Consider the following 16,045-nt stretch of genomic DNA (forward strand, 5'->3'; position numbering starts at 1 on the left):
GAGCCAACTGATAAGAACCTAGAGAAGCAGCAGATGCCGGTATGCTGCATGGAAGACACAGAGATGTCTGGGGGAAGGAATATATTACAAAGACTATACAAATAAATAAATACTATAATACACTGCATACAATCTTAACTCTATATCTATCTCTACCATGACAGTAATATTTACAATGGGCCAAATCTCTTCTCCCTCCAAATAAAAGTCCAGGAGAGAAGAAGAAGAAAAGACCCCTTCCAGTCTGTCAGCAGCAGGCTCTCTCTAGGCAGCAGGCTCTCTTCTTCTCTTCCAAGGCAGCAGTAGTAGTTGCTGGCTTTCTGCCAGCACACACGAGGGGGTCTCCAAGCCCCTCGGCCCTCCGTCCTCAAACGGGGGTCTTTCCATGGGTCCTGAGGACCTCACTGCCATTGTCCAAGCTTGCTTGGCCCCGGCAGATGAACCTTAGGATTAAAGGGTGGGCTCAGTTCAGCGCAGGCTGTCTCTCACCTAAAAAATCCATTGCGCAGGCTGGAAAGGTAAAAGACCTTTCCCCAGATCTTCGTTCGCGAAGACTGGCCATTATTATAAAAAATAATCTCTTCAAGCAACAAACTATATTGATGTTTACTTAATAGGCAGAGAAACTGAAACACACGGGTCTAGTAATGACCTATTTAAGACAACAGAGGAAGAGTGTCATCAAAAGAATGTGATAAACAGCACAGGGACAATCTTGAACATTAAACAAGCACTGGAAAAAGTCTTAAAGGCAGCTGGAAAAGAAAGTAATTCTCATTTAAATGAGGAAAACAGAAGCTAGCAGCAACTGACCCTTAAAAGAACATAGTTAAAACAAAACCAACACAGGAAACCAGTGGACAAAACTGGTAATTATTCCTTTCTCATTTAGATGTGAACACACTGACTATGCTTTAAGGATATAATTATGTTTTTTAAAGTTGATAAGTAGTCCATTTGATTTAAACAATATATATGTGGACGAGAGGCTATACGTGAGCCAGCAGTGTGTGCTCGCAGCCTAGAAAGTCAATTGTATCCTGGGCTGCATCAAAAGCGGCACGCCCAGCAGGTTGAGGGAGGGGATTCTGACCCTCTACTCTGCCCTTATGAGACCCCACCTTAAGTGTTGTGTCCAGATCTGGGGCCCCCATGACAGGAAGGATGAGGATCTGTTGGAATGCGTCCAGAGGAGGCCACTACGATGATTAGAGGGATGGACCATCTCTCCTATGGAGATGGGCTGAGAGAGTTGGGGTTGTTCAGTCTGGAGAACAGAAGGCTCCAGAGAGATCTAACTGCGGCCTTTCAGTAATAGAGCTGGAAAAGAACTTTTTACAAGTGGCAGGACAAGGGGGAATGGTTTTAAACTGAAAGTTTAGATTTAGATTACATATTATGAAGAAATTCTTTACTGTGAGAGTGGTGAGATTGAACCTAGAGAAATTTAAGGGATTCTTTCAAAAGAATTCACAGACCCTTCCATTCCACCCTATATACACGTACAGAAACACATACAGTGAGAAGGTAACACTAATTCAACTCAAAATACAGTATCAACAGAACTATATCATGTTACTTAGTTAATTCTGTTTAAAAGTAAAATTTAAAGCTGTGAAGTAAAATCTTAATGACAAAATCAGTGGAACTTGCACTGCAAAACACGCTAATATTTTCTAGACAAAAGTAGAGGAACAAGGTCAGTGAAGATGCACTCCATCTGATTTTGTGGCTGCTTTTGGTTTCAAAGGGATGATACCATTTAACAGTGGAAAATTCATTACCTAGGTCCTGAGCTGTCTTTATGCAGCCACCAGTAAGGAAACACTCAGCTCTCATACTACAGGTCTGAAAGCAGGCAGCCAAACCCTGCACCTATCTCTGTGCCTGCTCATGCAGATACAGGTACCCAGCAGCACCCAGGTCCTCAGCAAGCAAACCAAGATTGCCTCTAAGAGCCCTGACATGTAGAGGTCAGCATTTTGGACAGTTGTTCCATTACGTCCTCCACCAGGACAATCAGCCTGGTATGGAAGCTCCCTTACAGCACCAAGGCTGGTAAAAGCTTACTTTAAGGTTAAGTCTGCACTACTTCAGTCTCCACTCACAGCTGCATTTTCCTGGTGTTCATCTGATTAGGCTGTACACAAACAACATACTCAGAGTTATCTCATTTTCTTATTTTTCACATCAACAAGATCAGGTCAAGAACTCTGATTTCACTTTAAAACTCTTACCAAACATTCAAGGGTACTTCAAATTATAAGTGTAGCTCATCCAGCTGTTGAGTTAAAGATAGCAAACAACAAGCAAACCCTTGCCTCCACCAGCAGCACAGCGAGACCAGATGGATGTTGCTCCTAAGGCTGAAATGGAATGCCTGTCAATGCACTTTTCAGTGTCCATCCCCCATATCTTAACAGCTCTGCATTTGGAGCATAACAACAGCATTGCCTGCACACAAAAGCTATGAAAGGGCTCAGATAGGCTTTCTAACAAAGTAACTAATACTCTCTTGATTTATTTTACGCATCTCACCATCTGTACTTTTCTTTGCCATTCAGCTAAACGCTCCTCTCAGCAGCAACCTCCTTCCCTTTATATTTTGCTCCTACACTGGCATACTCTTTATGTGAGAGAATTTTATCGTCCTCACTTAGCACTACATTAAGCCAACTGTACAATTACCCTGAAATCTGACAAATTCCACCTCAAAGTGCAGGACTATTCAAGTGCTTTATTTAATAAAGAGCATAATATAGCACTGGATTTTTTCCCCCTTCAGATTATTTCCTTTGAAATATGATGCAACTTCTGTTCAGAATTAATCTAATGATTGATTTCAAACTACAAACACTGTTTTGCATTGGAGCATTTATCTTCCAGCATACTGAATGGTTTGTATTATAAAGCATTTATTTTTCTTTTTATTACTTTGGTTTTGGGGTGGTTTTTTTTAAATCACAAGTAATGATTTTATAAAATAAAGAAAACCCCTGGGGTCTTTTCTGTTTCTTGAACATGGTATATGGTATTCAATGATTTATTAAAACACATTACAAGTACTTTTGGTATGACTTTATGAAACTATAAACCAAACATGTTTAAATCATAACTACCCTGTCATCAACAGAAATCACTTGCAAAAGCAGGATTGGGAGTGAGGCAGAGCCTAGAGCTCCAGTAGGAATGGGGCTGCCAGGAAGGCATAAGTCACAGGCTGCTCTCCCCCGAGAGCTTTCCCATCTGGGCCATGGCTCAGCCAACCACGGGGTTGCTCAGTCAAGGCATAGGGTGAGGACTGTGGTAGGAGCCAGAGGTCAGACAGAGATAAAGGCTACAGCATTACATCAGGAAGTAAACCCCTGGTTTATGCAGTGTGGCACGAGATACATAAAGGAAAAATAATCCACTATAAATATCAGATGACATCTTTACTGATTTGGTCACAGTGTTCTTCTCCTGCTAGTTAAAATTACCAGCATTACTGCTTTTAAAAGTCAAGTTTGACTACAACCTTTGGCCAACTGCAGGTTGCAAAGGAAAAGAAGTCTTCCTTGATAAGTAAACTTATGTAACTTTTTTCAAATGCCTACATCAAGTGCACCTTTCCTTGAAATGATAGAATTCATACAGCTCTTATGTCATCATGAGGTAACCAGAATTCTCCAAGTACCCTCTTCAAGAATGCCTGATATCTTGTATACCTGTATAGTACCTCTTTTCCTTAATGCCCCCAGATCGTCATGCTTTTTAAATATCAGCTCTAAACTTTGTACTGAGGCTGTTATGTCATCCCTAGTATTGTAACTTCATCATTCTTTCCTGAAGGATCTTTTCCAGATTCTAAAGAACTGTATGTGAACTAATATATAATAAAGTTATAATCTCTCTCCTACTCTACTCCCTACATACTGATGTAAAAATGATCAGAAAATGCTTCTTTTGAACTCCATGTTTAATTCTGCAAGGGTGGTAGGGATACTTTGAATGTAAAAATGTGGTTTGTAATGATATCCTGTTAAGAGCGAGAAAAAGACAAGAAGGAAAAAAAGTAATAAAATGAATACAAAATCCCCAACCCTAATGAGCAGTAAGGCAGACAGTAACAAGACATGTGAACTCATAAGTCACTGACAGATGAACACTAAAGGAACCACATAAGCACAACCTTGAGAAGGTCCAAACAGAACTCTGTAATTGATAAGAAAAAGAGAAATCAGGTTATCTGTGTTTATCAGCCTCACGGAAAAATGCAAACTTAAAATGGAATATTTGAAAGACACTAGAAGACCATGCAGAAAGAGCAGCACATGGAAAAACCCAAAGTCAAGGTCAGTGACTGTGTAACAGTCCTATTATGTGAGCATGAAATGAGACATATTTAGGGCCCACTCCACTATTTAAGGAATTAGTGAGTGTGGTTATCAAAGGAGTGAGGATCTTGATAGTTTTGCCAGTTAACATGAGCCCTGATCAGCCAACAAGAAGAACTAAGCTTGTGCTGCCTGCACTGTTCATGTTTATGTGAGTGCTGCCTGTGTTTCTCTTTTCTGCCTCTCCTGACTCTGTGGGTACCCACGTGTGTATTGTGAGTCCCATCCGTGCAATACACGCACAGCCTTGCAAGACTCAGTCTGCAACCTGGAACAGCAGCACGCTTCATTAAACAGGCCTGTGGAAGAAACCTCCTGAGTTCAAAGTGAAGGGATTTGGTTTCCCTTACCAGTCTGCAATCTTCCATTTTCAAGAATGAATTTTAATCAGAAAGTTATTGAATAAATTCAATGGGGTAAGCACACTCTTCCTGAAACTGAAAATTACTTATTTTATAATAGTCTTTACATAAAGTCTGGTATCAAGAATTTCCTCTTCTGGCCTTGGAAACAGTTAAGTAATAATATTTGGGAGAGCAAAACACAAAGGGTGAAGCCTCACAGTGTATCCTCCTCATTAAAACCATCCACTCTGCCGCTAACAAATGCATTCAGGGCACAGGAGACAACCCAAACAGAAGTATTCTGTTTCAACAGAGTTTCTAAAATAGTTCTTTATTTTCTACTGAATTAAGAACAGCACAAGCAAAACCACAAGAGCATATAACTGCAAACTTCAGGCAGTACAAATTAGGACCATTACACAAGGGGCCACGAAATATGTCCAGGTTCCACCCCCCAACATCAATATCACTGCAAGATTCTGCAAGGAGTCTCAAAAATGCAAAGTATGTATTACAGTTAAAATACAGACTTCTGGTACAATGCTTACAGTGCAGGATCTTCTGAATAGCCCCTCCTGTCATCTAAAGTCTGAGTCATACCTCTATAAACACACTTGTTTAATGTCTCCCAGGAAGGTACAGAACTAGTGCATCTTGCAGTATCAGGCCCATGAAGACAGTCTCAGCTTGTTTGCTACTAATACCACCCAAATAAAACAAAATTTAAACAAAACCACTTCTAGCCATCTTATCATATTGACTATCCAACATTCACAGCATATCTTACTTGTGGGAAAGAGAGGTAAGAAATAAGACTCCTATTCATTTTTCCTTCAGCACCAATGGGCATGTGCCTGAACTTGAGTTAGTATAGAGAAAGACATTATTAAGAAGTGAGATGAATCCCTCTCTGCCACTGTTTTCCTCTTAACAACAGTGCATTTTCAGTTGAAAACTTGAAAAATGGAGTGCAAAAACATTTTTGGAATATAGTTTGTTCACTTTTCCCTTTATTGTTGTTTATAACATTTTTCACATTTCAAAGGATCTTAAATCTGTACCTCTCGCTGGCTGTCATTAAATAACCATTAATGCAGAATTCTTTTCACACCATCTTGATCAGTGACACTGTCCTTTCCTTGTGCTCAACTACCAAAATTTACTTTGTTTCCAAAAATTCAATAGGCATTAATTACACCACAATTATACCTCAGATTTTTATTTATTTTTATCCATCTGATTTTCAATTTGCAGAGAAAGGAGAGGGAAACAAAATGTGAGACTCATGAAGGAAACCCAATTATAGTGTAGATGCTTTGCAAGTTGCCACAAGCCCTAAAGCACTGCAACACACAACTCATCCAAGCATCTCACGAATGCACCAAAACATTTTTCTGATCATATGGAAAACTGTGATCATTTAAATGACATTCACAAATGGATTTAAAAGCAATGGCCTGTGCATACTTTCTGAATAGTTTTGTTCTTCATCAGAAACCATTTCACAAGGAAAGTTCATAATGAGCTTACAGGCCATGTTCACCAAAACAAAAAAGCTATTTTGTGCAAGTTTCAATTTTAAGAAGTTCCCTTTTTCCCCCAGAGATTTCTAATCTTCAAGATTATACTGAAGAAACCATAAGAGAGAGATTCTAAATTGAAAATTACCTGTAAAATTACAAGCTTTATAAAAACACTGTTTTTTCTACATCCAATCACAATCTAAATTACAATCTGAACCCATTTGCAAGACATAAAGAAGCTGGATGACATAACATCTGCTTTTATAGCCTTCTGTAAACTATTTTGTTATTCTAAGTCACCACTATTCTAAGTCTAAGTTATTAAAGCCAAGGTAGAGTCTTCGGGTATTTGCGCACACTTCCAGGTTCAGGGGACTTTTCGATTCCTGATGTACCTAACCATGTACCAGACTTCTACATTTGGTTTACACAGAACAAAAACACATTTCTCTCTAGTGGTCTCCTAATCTATTTATGTAATAACTTTAATAAATTTACCATGTTTCAAAAATTGATTTAAAGAAAAAAACCAACTGCCAAATATACGCACCAGGAAACTACACCAACATCAGCTGCAGTAGGAAGACAAGGAATTAAGAGGAAGAAATATTAATTAAGATACATTTGAAACTTGATGGAAGTGAAGGAATAGAAGAAAGTTAAATAGATGAAAATGTTAAACAAAGATCTTGAACAAATCTGAAGGAAAAGCAGAGCGGAAAAATTTAGCCATGGCTTTTTCAAAAAGCTAGGAAGAAGAGTTGTAGGAGAATTCAGTAACCGAGGTGGAAAACCAAGTAACAGAGAGTTGTCACACCTGCTCTTAGAACATAATGCTGTAGATCTTTGTCCATTTGACATCTGCTTGCAGGAAGGAAATTTAAAGGAAGATGGGAATGAAATAATTAACATTAGTGCAGAAAGGACAGGTCAGACAACACAGTCTGTGTTATGCCATGATGTATTTTGGCTCATGGTGTAGCATGGAGGATTTTAAAAGAAGCAGTGACAGTCCCAAGTGATGGATTTAAGACTTCATATAACAGGTACTGCTGAATGCCAGTGAGGGGGATGCATAAGATGTTTGTGACTTTGAAAAGCTCCTCTTTCAATCACACAAGAAGGGCACTAAGACATCTGCACTTACAGAAAATCTGAAGTCATGAAAATAAAGTCTCCTAGTATTTTTGTTGCTCTCATATCCTTGGTTGGTAATACACTTGAATATTTGTCTTCTACATTTCACCCTCTCCCTCCAATTGAAGGTAAGAGATAATTTACACTACTTGCCTCTCAGGCTTACTTATACAATCAAACTTTTACTAGCAAATTCAGACAATGATCAGGCATCTGATCAGGCTTCTGCAGTACAGTCATAATACACAGACTGTGGTAGTTCTTCACATCACTGAGATCAAGTCAAAGATTCAAACTCAACTAGTATCTGCTGCTGAGTGATTCTTATCTTTTGGGAAGGGAAGCCTTATGAGGTGGGAGAATTTTTAAATACCACTGGGAAGTCACTATGAAAGTGGCCACAGACTCCCTTTTGCCCTGAGGCAGTTCAAATTTTCCCCCGGAATTCTTTTGTTAATGAAGGACTGATGACTTGTCCCATTAATAATTCAATAAATTCCAAAAACGTATTAGTGAAAAAACAGTGGCTGAAATGGCAAAAAAATTTCTATGACTTCTATATTATGCCACAGAACTTCTCCCTATAGCGTGAATTTTACTAATTACACATTTTCTTTTAAGAAAAAAATAGAATAGTATCTGTTCCACCTAGTAGCAATGTAACTTCTTCATGGATCACTGGAAGAAGGGATCTAATCACTGAACCAGCTTAACATGACCCAGAAGAAAGGAGGTAGTACTTGTCTCTGCACGCATGAGACAAAAGAGCAGGGCTCAGCATTATTTTCCCAATAATTACTATTACAGCTATTTCCTAAGCAGCAACAGCTGACTGTCAAGAATCCCAGACATAATGGATGACTACCATATGAAGTATTCCTCACCTCAAATCGTAAAGCCTCAAATAAGAAATCTGACTGTGCATGCAATAACTGACTGGCAGCCCTAAATATTAAACAATCATTTCAAAGGACCTCAATCAGAAGTCTTTTTAATTTTAATATTTCCTTCTTTTTTTACATACTACCATTCCTTTCTTTTATTTAATTTCATAAAGGATAATAATTAGGTATAATGTGAAAAACACTCTTGCAGTAAGGTAGGCTACAAGAAACTTGATACACAACACTTTCCATAATTACAAAAAAACCCCGTGACATTGGTGTGGCCAGTCCTGTTCATTTTGCCTCACTTTTGAAAAGAGGCATTCTCTTTTTATACTATCTCCACAGATGAAATATTTTTTTGGATGCAAGTAAATATCTGATTAACGTCATTTGTTCTCCTTGGCATTGTCACAACGAAGGTGTCTTAACAGACCAAGTGATGAAGTATTTTATCATTGAAATCTGATGTCAAACATACAGTGTCACTCAAAGTTTATGAATTTGCTAGTGAATAACAGGTTGGTTGCAAAGTCATAGAATCACTCTCTCCTTCCTTGCTTATTAAGCCACATTCTTGAAATCTGATAGCATTGCTTTCTGTAAACTTGACTATGATTTCACTTCTAGGACAGAAAACATGATTTCTTTGCACCTACTTTCAAATGCAACACGTTGCTAAAGAAGAGGTGAGATTTTTTTCTGTTTGTCAAAGGAGTGAAACAGGACTACAGGAGTAGACTTTCAAATTAAATGCGTTAAGTATGCTTTGACTTTAGCTGGAATATGTGCCAAAAGGCAACTTGAAGCCTTCACAAATCCCTTCCAAATTATTTTCTTCAAATACAAACCTTTACAAACACTAGGAGATGTATCAATAACTACTAGTAATCAGTGGAAAAATTCAAACTGGATAAAATCAGCATTTGCAGAGCAGGGCAATAAACCAATGCTTTTCAATGCTTTGAAAATTCGAAGCTTTAAGCATAAATCAGGCCTTTAACTATGTGGCAGAAAATATAGTCCTGGGATCTCACATTTGTCTGTTATCTGGAGAATTCCATATCCATCTCACAAGGACTAAGGGAACGATCCCTGAACTCAAAGACATGCAGCTGTATTCCACATGACAGTTACACAGCAAGGTCAGAAAACTCTGCTTTGGTCCATAACAAATAATACAGAAGCAATTTTGAAAACTTATGGTCTGCAACTTAAAGGTTTTTAAATGCCAGAGAGAAGTCAGACTGCAGATAATTATGCTTTCAAGTTACAGCTAAAATTATATGACATTATTTGAGTAATTCACTAAATAAATTCTGACAGCCCTAATAAAACCAATAAAAAAAAGTTAGCATTTTTGCCTAGCTGAAATGTTATACTGAATGTTGAGCAAATGGTAGTCTGAAGACATCTCAGAGACACTCTTTCACTTTCAGCGTTGTTAGAGCACATATCCCAAACAATACTTTCTTTCTGTGAAACAAACCCTTTCACTGAACACTGCTTAAAAAAAAAAAAGACACTCCCACTAAACTTTTAACAGATTTTAAAGTTTTAAATAAAACTCCACTGCAGCCAACAACTAGTATTGAGTAAGGCTTTGTGCTATCCAGTTACTTACATCAAAACAGTCTTCCTATATGCAATGTAGTCCTGAAAAAACCTGATGAATTTAAATGAACTTGTACTGCACTTATTTTACAATGTATTTAAGTATTTTTCCACAGTGAGCAATCCACAGCACAGTATTTCCGCACTTCAGTAACTGAGGTAGAAATCAACTTACCCTATGTTTTTCCTTTATTTTCTTCCTGTATTCTTCTTTGTCAAATTTGTCTTCTTCACGCAGTATTTCTTTCGCTTTATCTAAGTTGATACCAGTGGCATCGTCTTCCTCATCTGCTTTCGCCAAACTGGATTTTTGCACAGGTGGCCACTGCTGCACTAGCTGAATTAGACGTGTCAACAAGAAAAATAATGGTTAAAATCATTTTTTCCACATCACACTTTTGACGCCCTAAATATTCCAATACATTTTTTTCTAGACTAAATAAAAAGGCCATTTGCAAAAGAAACAGATTAACAAAACTTTTGGACAATAGAAATTCAGATACCTTATTTAACATCACATTCAGTCCAAAATTAGTATCTGAAAATAGTGTCTCCACTGTATCACGTTACTGTTTAAGGCATTCAGTTTAACTTCATCCCCTAATTTTCTCTCTTTGCTGAATGGAACAAATAATTTCTAATCCTCCTAGTTGTTTTGGGAGAAGAAATGTATTTTCTTTCAAGAAACGATTCTCCAAAATACATCAACAGAAAAGAACAGGATTAAATCTAAACAGTACCTTTCATGTAAACAACCAATATTCCAACATATTAACTGAGACAAAAATGAAGTAAGCCTTTATCACAGTACACAAAAAAAAACAGGTTTATGTTTTGCAGGTTTATGTTTTGCGTAAAGCAAGGAGAACAGGCATGGAGGGTTTTTTTGATTTTTGTATGAAAACTATATTGGAAATGTTTGATGATTCATGCTGATGAAATGTTTGATGGATGACATACTGAACACATTCAGCTTCCCTTAAATATCTGAAACTCTGAAGTTAAGACAAAGACTCACATTCAGCAAAATACCCCCATCTATCTTGTGACCTAATAGCTTATACCTTGAGCACACATTTTCAAGGGACAGTCCTTGCAAAATCATTCTTGCTTATGGATTGGTAGGGTAATAACTCTTAAAAAGAAACTATGTGGCAGAAAATATAGTATGCCTTTCAGTACAAATGCAAAATCAAACACATTTAGGACTCCCTAATGCACACAGAGAGTTATTCACCAGGTAGTGACCAACCCAACACACTGTTTCCACTTCCTTTCACAAAATTGAGTTTGTGTAATTATATTTTCTAGAAAGATACATTTCTTAAAGCACTTTTATTTTATGGAAGAGAAGTATGTGGAATAGAACAGTAAAATTTCAAAGCACAGCTCAGAAAAAAAACCCAGCTAGAACAACATCCATAGATGCCCACCTTTTGTCTCCTTAAATAAGTCATCCCTTTTATATTGTGCTGATTTTCAAACTATAATCTTTGTGATAATTTTTCTTCCTCCATCCCTACTCCTTTTTGCTTTGTTGCATAGATACATAAAACATTGCATATGAATTTTCAGATGAGACAACAGATTCTGAATATCTAAAAATATCTGAAATTATAATTTCCAGTCAACGGGACAACCTCTAAAAGCTTTTAAATTCTATCTAATGTCAGTAATTATGTATATGGCTACACTCCCTTCACCTGCAATATAAAATGTTTTATTTTATTTAATCACAAAAGCAAATTATTTACTTGTGAAGATGACCTCTCTTTCAGGTTATGTCTTACTGAAATTATTCTGAAGTAGAATAAAAAAAAAGAGAACTTATTTTTTATCTTAATGTTGGAAATGGAAAAACAACATACACAGCATCTGAAGCTGTGAAATCAAATGTTAGAAAAGTTTATGGAGCGTGGATACTTGCTAGTGAGGTTATTGACACAGGGAAACCTAGAGGGAGTAGCATCTACAATAGTTCCTTTCAGTATAAAATCAATACATTTTTCCAGGGTCTATTAAAAGATCCAATTAAATAACTGGCAAATTTCCAGGTACTGCTACATCAGCACTAGTAGGCCAAATTTGGTACTTCCTCAGCCTTCCTAACAAAACTTTTAATCTAGAAATACTGAATGCTGGAAAAAAAACCAGAGACTTCTTTTAATTCCAGTACATTAAATCAAGACCTGGGGGTGTTTTAGCAAATAGCTACAGGAAAATTGTTTTACATTTCTGTAAGGAAAAAAACAGCTCTTGGTTCCACCTGAAATTGAAGATAATAGGCAGAAAAGAGATACGGTTCTCTACCACCACTTACAGCTCTCATACAAGTATCTTACACATACAAAGAGGAAAAGAGGTCAGTGCTCAACATTCCTTTTTTTCCCAAAGAAACTGAATTCTAAATGGAAGCTGAAAACTTCCGCAAAATTTAAGCCAATTACAAAAAACATATATTTTTTAAAAGCTTATCTTTTTATACAGATACAAAGTATATTTTTGACTTTCTAGAAACTACAAATTCAGTTCCCACCAAAATACAGTTATTTTTAATTGATCTTACCTCTCCATCTTCAGTAAAGACTATTTTTGTGTTAACTTTAAATTTCTTCTTCAAAATTTTTTTGGCTTCTTGGGTTTTAGTTGTTTTCTTCTTCATCTTTGATTTTGATGCAGTCTGTATAAAAGAAAATGAGATTTCTTACAGGTTTTTTCCTAGTCACAGGGTATATGCTTCAAACTTCCTTAAAAGTAATTAGATGTATTAAAATGTAATTCCTAAAACACATCAATAAGATTAATATCCAGTAAAAATTAGCTTGCAGACCTTTTCATAAAAGTGTTTTAAGCAGGCCATATCATCAGAAACTCATTTACTCTGATAAAAATTCAGCATAACTTAAATTCTGCCAGCACCAGGACACCTGACTCATTCAAATCTCACTAATCTTTTTGGGACAAGGACACTAGATTCACCAGCTTATGCTACTAGCAAGCCTCATCAGACAAGAAATACCTTATAATTGACTTGATGCCATTTGCTACAACAGATCAGATACCACTTTCATCTCACTTGTCATCATGTTCTCCCCAGGCACCGCAGTACACCAGCTTTAGTTATTTCTGTGTCAATGAAGGCCACAGGCGGCAATGCAAGAACATTCCTATTTCATAACTTTCGTCCCTTACAGACCCATCAGGTTGCAGAACATCAGTGCCAAGAGATGTTTGCCAAATTTAGCATTAAATAACATTTTAAAGTCACAAAAGTTATAAGCAGCACAGAAAAAAGTTGTAGTGAAACAAAGTGGTCAAGACACCAGAGAAATTAATGAGGAAGTCCACAAAGATGTGGAATTCACATAGAGCCAACATAGGTTTCACTGAGGCAATCACCTGGTGGCAACATCGTGGAACTAAGAATGTGGAGATTCCCAACCCCCAGCTCTTCTTCAGAGAACTCTCCTTTCAAGAACAAAGGTCGTATGTGTTCAGGACACAATACACATAGAGGATGTTTTAAGCAATAACTGCCATTGCAGAAAGTTCTTTATAGCAAAAGGTAGTCCACATGAACATGTGGAGACTCCCTAGAAGACCCACAACTCATTCATCATCCCATAAATGCTGCAATCTCTCCACTACTCAGAAAAAAGTGCCTGAAAAACAGTCACTAAGCTGTCTAAACTTCTAATAAATAACAGAAAGCAGTCAAAGCAACCAGAGAGAAAAAGGAAAAACTGAACTTTTTCTCACTTTCATTTTTTTATTTTGGTCATTTTAATCACTTTCATGTTCTATACCAAATCTACTATAAAAGAAAGCAAAAAAATTAACTCAGTCACTGTCACCATGGTCAGCACACTAATGCACTGAAATACAAACTATAAAAGAGAAAAATTACAGTCCTCCTAACAGGAAAAATGGCTTGTGACAGCTACTGTGCTGTGTGATCAAGTAATGACCATATCTATTATAGAAAATAGTAACTGCAGCAGCACTTATGTCCTCAGTACTGTCAAATGATTTTTGTTACACTGTGCAGCTACTAGTTAGGTACATTTATAACAGCTCAGAAAGCTGCGCTACTCCTTAATGACTACTGCTTATCCTACAAACACAAATTGTTTGAGAATCTGCATAAGCTTAAAATCCTCACCTCAAAATATGGACTACTTAGTAGAACAACAGGAATTGTCCAAAGGAAGTATTTAAAGAGAGGTGTACTTCAAGGTGGTGGTAAAATACTATTCACTACCACAGCATGTTCTTCCACCAGTTGATTTTGCTTTTTGGTTTTTTAACAATCTTTAATTTCTGCACTGCCAGTGTTATTGGTACCAGCATAACATGATAATGTAAAAAAAAAAAGACTTTAAGTTTCAAATTAATACATCCGTATTTTGCAAAATTATATTTAACTGTGAATTTCAGCTGTTTATATTTCTTGTTTTAAAGAAGGTTTTCCTAGCTAAGGAGCTCAAATACCCAATGAGCTGTCTTGGCATGCACACACAGGCAACATTTCCAGTTGTACCTTGTTTCCTCTCCCTCCTCTGAATTTGATGCTGCAAAGTTGCATGGGAAAAATGGGATAGGACAAAGAAGAGAAAGAAGAGGAGGAGAAGAAACAAATGGGAAACTAAACTCCCTCACTATACACCTAAAAAGCAGTGTGAGATCAGTATGTGAATTTGGCAGATTTATAATATGCAGCATTAAAGAAGGGTAAGGAATTAGAATTTTAAAAAAACTACAGAAAAGAGCATGAATATAAAACATTACACACTCCCTAGATAATTAAACTGTGTTTTTTATTAGGACACTTTCATTGCTTTACTAAACTGAGCACACTTCAAAGACAACTTTCAAGGCTCCTTCAGTTTCAGATACTGTCTCTTGACTGACTGCCACAGATGGGCTCATATATCTAAACATTTTCATCACAGGTGTAGGCACAACTTGTCCAAACTACATGGCTTCAGTGTTCAGCGGCAGAAGTGGTGCAGCCCAGAAGGGACCTTCAGTATGTTAGGGCAGTGGTTCCTGACATGGTTTCCCTGTCCCAAGAGGGAGGCTACACTGTCTAGGATAGGAGTTGGGCAGGTCAGCCACGGAGTGTACAGGGTCCTGGGGCTACCACAGGGTCTCATAAATGCTGATTTGGTTCTCTCCTGGGGACCTCTCTCACATTTTTCCAGTATCCCTATATAATCCTAACGTCTCTCTCTTCTGTCACCTCTCTCCCTCCATATGTCCTCCATTATCAATGGCACCCCTGTGACCCCCTCACCCAAACACCTAATGTCCTCACCCAAATTTCTAACACCACTGCCCGTCTTTGCTTTGACCCCACACTTTAACAGCTACATTGAAAAATCAATTTCCCATCTACCAGGAGTCTGATTCATCTATTTTAAGAAGTGCAACACCACTGGATATCAGACCTCAGGCTTCCCTAATCTTCAGTGCCAATCCCTGGTTCCCTGTGTTTTCAAGCCATTCTGCTTACTCGTTTCCATTTTCATCTTTTGTAATAGGAGATACATGACAATTGACAAGCAGGAGGTTGACATTCTCCACAGCTTTATCTCTTTTCTTCACAATGAGTTCACCATAGCAGCAGGCATCACCAGCTGCTGGAGGCTGCCAAAAGATCCCCTCCATCTGTTTACCTCAAGTACTTCAAAGAATACAACTGTGGCAGGAGCAGTGACTCCTCTCTGCTGAGTAAACAGCTGGAATCTGGGGTCACAGGCTTTGCAGGTCAAAGTACTACGACATAAGCAGCTACAAGTCAATGGAGCATTTCTGCTGAGAGCCAGACCTTCCCCCTAATGCCAGAGCAAGCCACGGGCCTGGGCATTTTAAAGTGAGGTGAGAGGGCACAGCAGCTATCCACATTGAGTGGCTCATTCCAAATCCTGCTCAACTACTATGTACCACAGTAAATCCATTTCTAAAGATGAATTATTCCATCAAATAAGCCATCAATCCAAATAAAATAGCATGCATGATCTAGGCACAGGTTTTCATGTTGCTGTAAAAATATTAAAGGGATTCTGCATTTGAACTCCAGTTGATAACACCAGTTCAAGCACCAATTGGTGCACACACACCTCCCTGTCAGTTACCTGCTGCTCACCAGTGCGTCCATTTTGCCC

At 37.7% G+C, this 16,045-nt stretch overlaps 1 protein-coding gene across 2 annotated transcripts in view; it reads right to left on the reverse strand.

Moving 5' to 3' along the window:
- LOC113964700 (probable ATP-dependent RNA helicase DDX10) overlaps positions 1 to 16,045 on the reverse strand; it is a 93,178-nt gene that overhangs the window by 60,044 nt on the left and 17,089 nt on the right. Inside the window, exons 1-3 of one of the 2 annotated variants that reach the window (XM_027677265.1) lie at positions 15,429 to 15,563; positions 12,445 to 12,558; positions 10,054 to 10,215 (exon numbers count right to left, since the gene is read on the reverse strand). In XM_027677265.1, coding sequence (XP_027533066.1) covers positions 10,054 to 10,215; positions 12,445 to 12,558; positions 15,429 to 15,548 — 396 coding nt within the window. In that variant the 5' untranslated portion in view covers positions 15,549 to 15,563. Of the gene's footprint in view, positions 1 to 10,053; positions 10,216 to 12,444; positions 12,559 to 15,428; positions 15,564 to 16,045 lie in introns of those variants that run through there. The other variant, XM_027677266.1, reaches the window with a different exon arrangement.

This window comes from Neopelma chrysocephalum, unplaced genomic scaffold, assembly GCF_003984885.1.
Source record: "Neopelma chrysocephalum unplaced genomic scaffold, ASM398488v2 Primary Assembly neopelma1_43, whole genome shotgun sequence".
Lineage (NCBI taxonomy): Eukaryota > Metazoa > Chordata > Aves > Passeriformes > Pipridae > Neopelma > Neopelma chrysocephalum.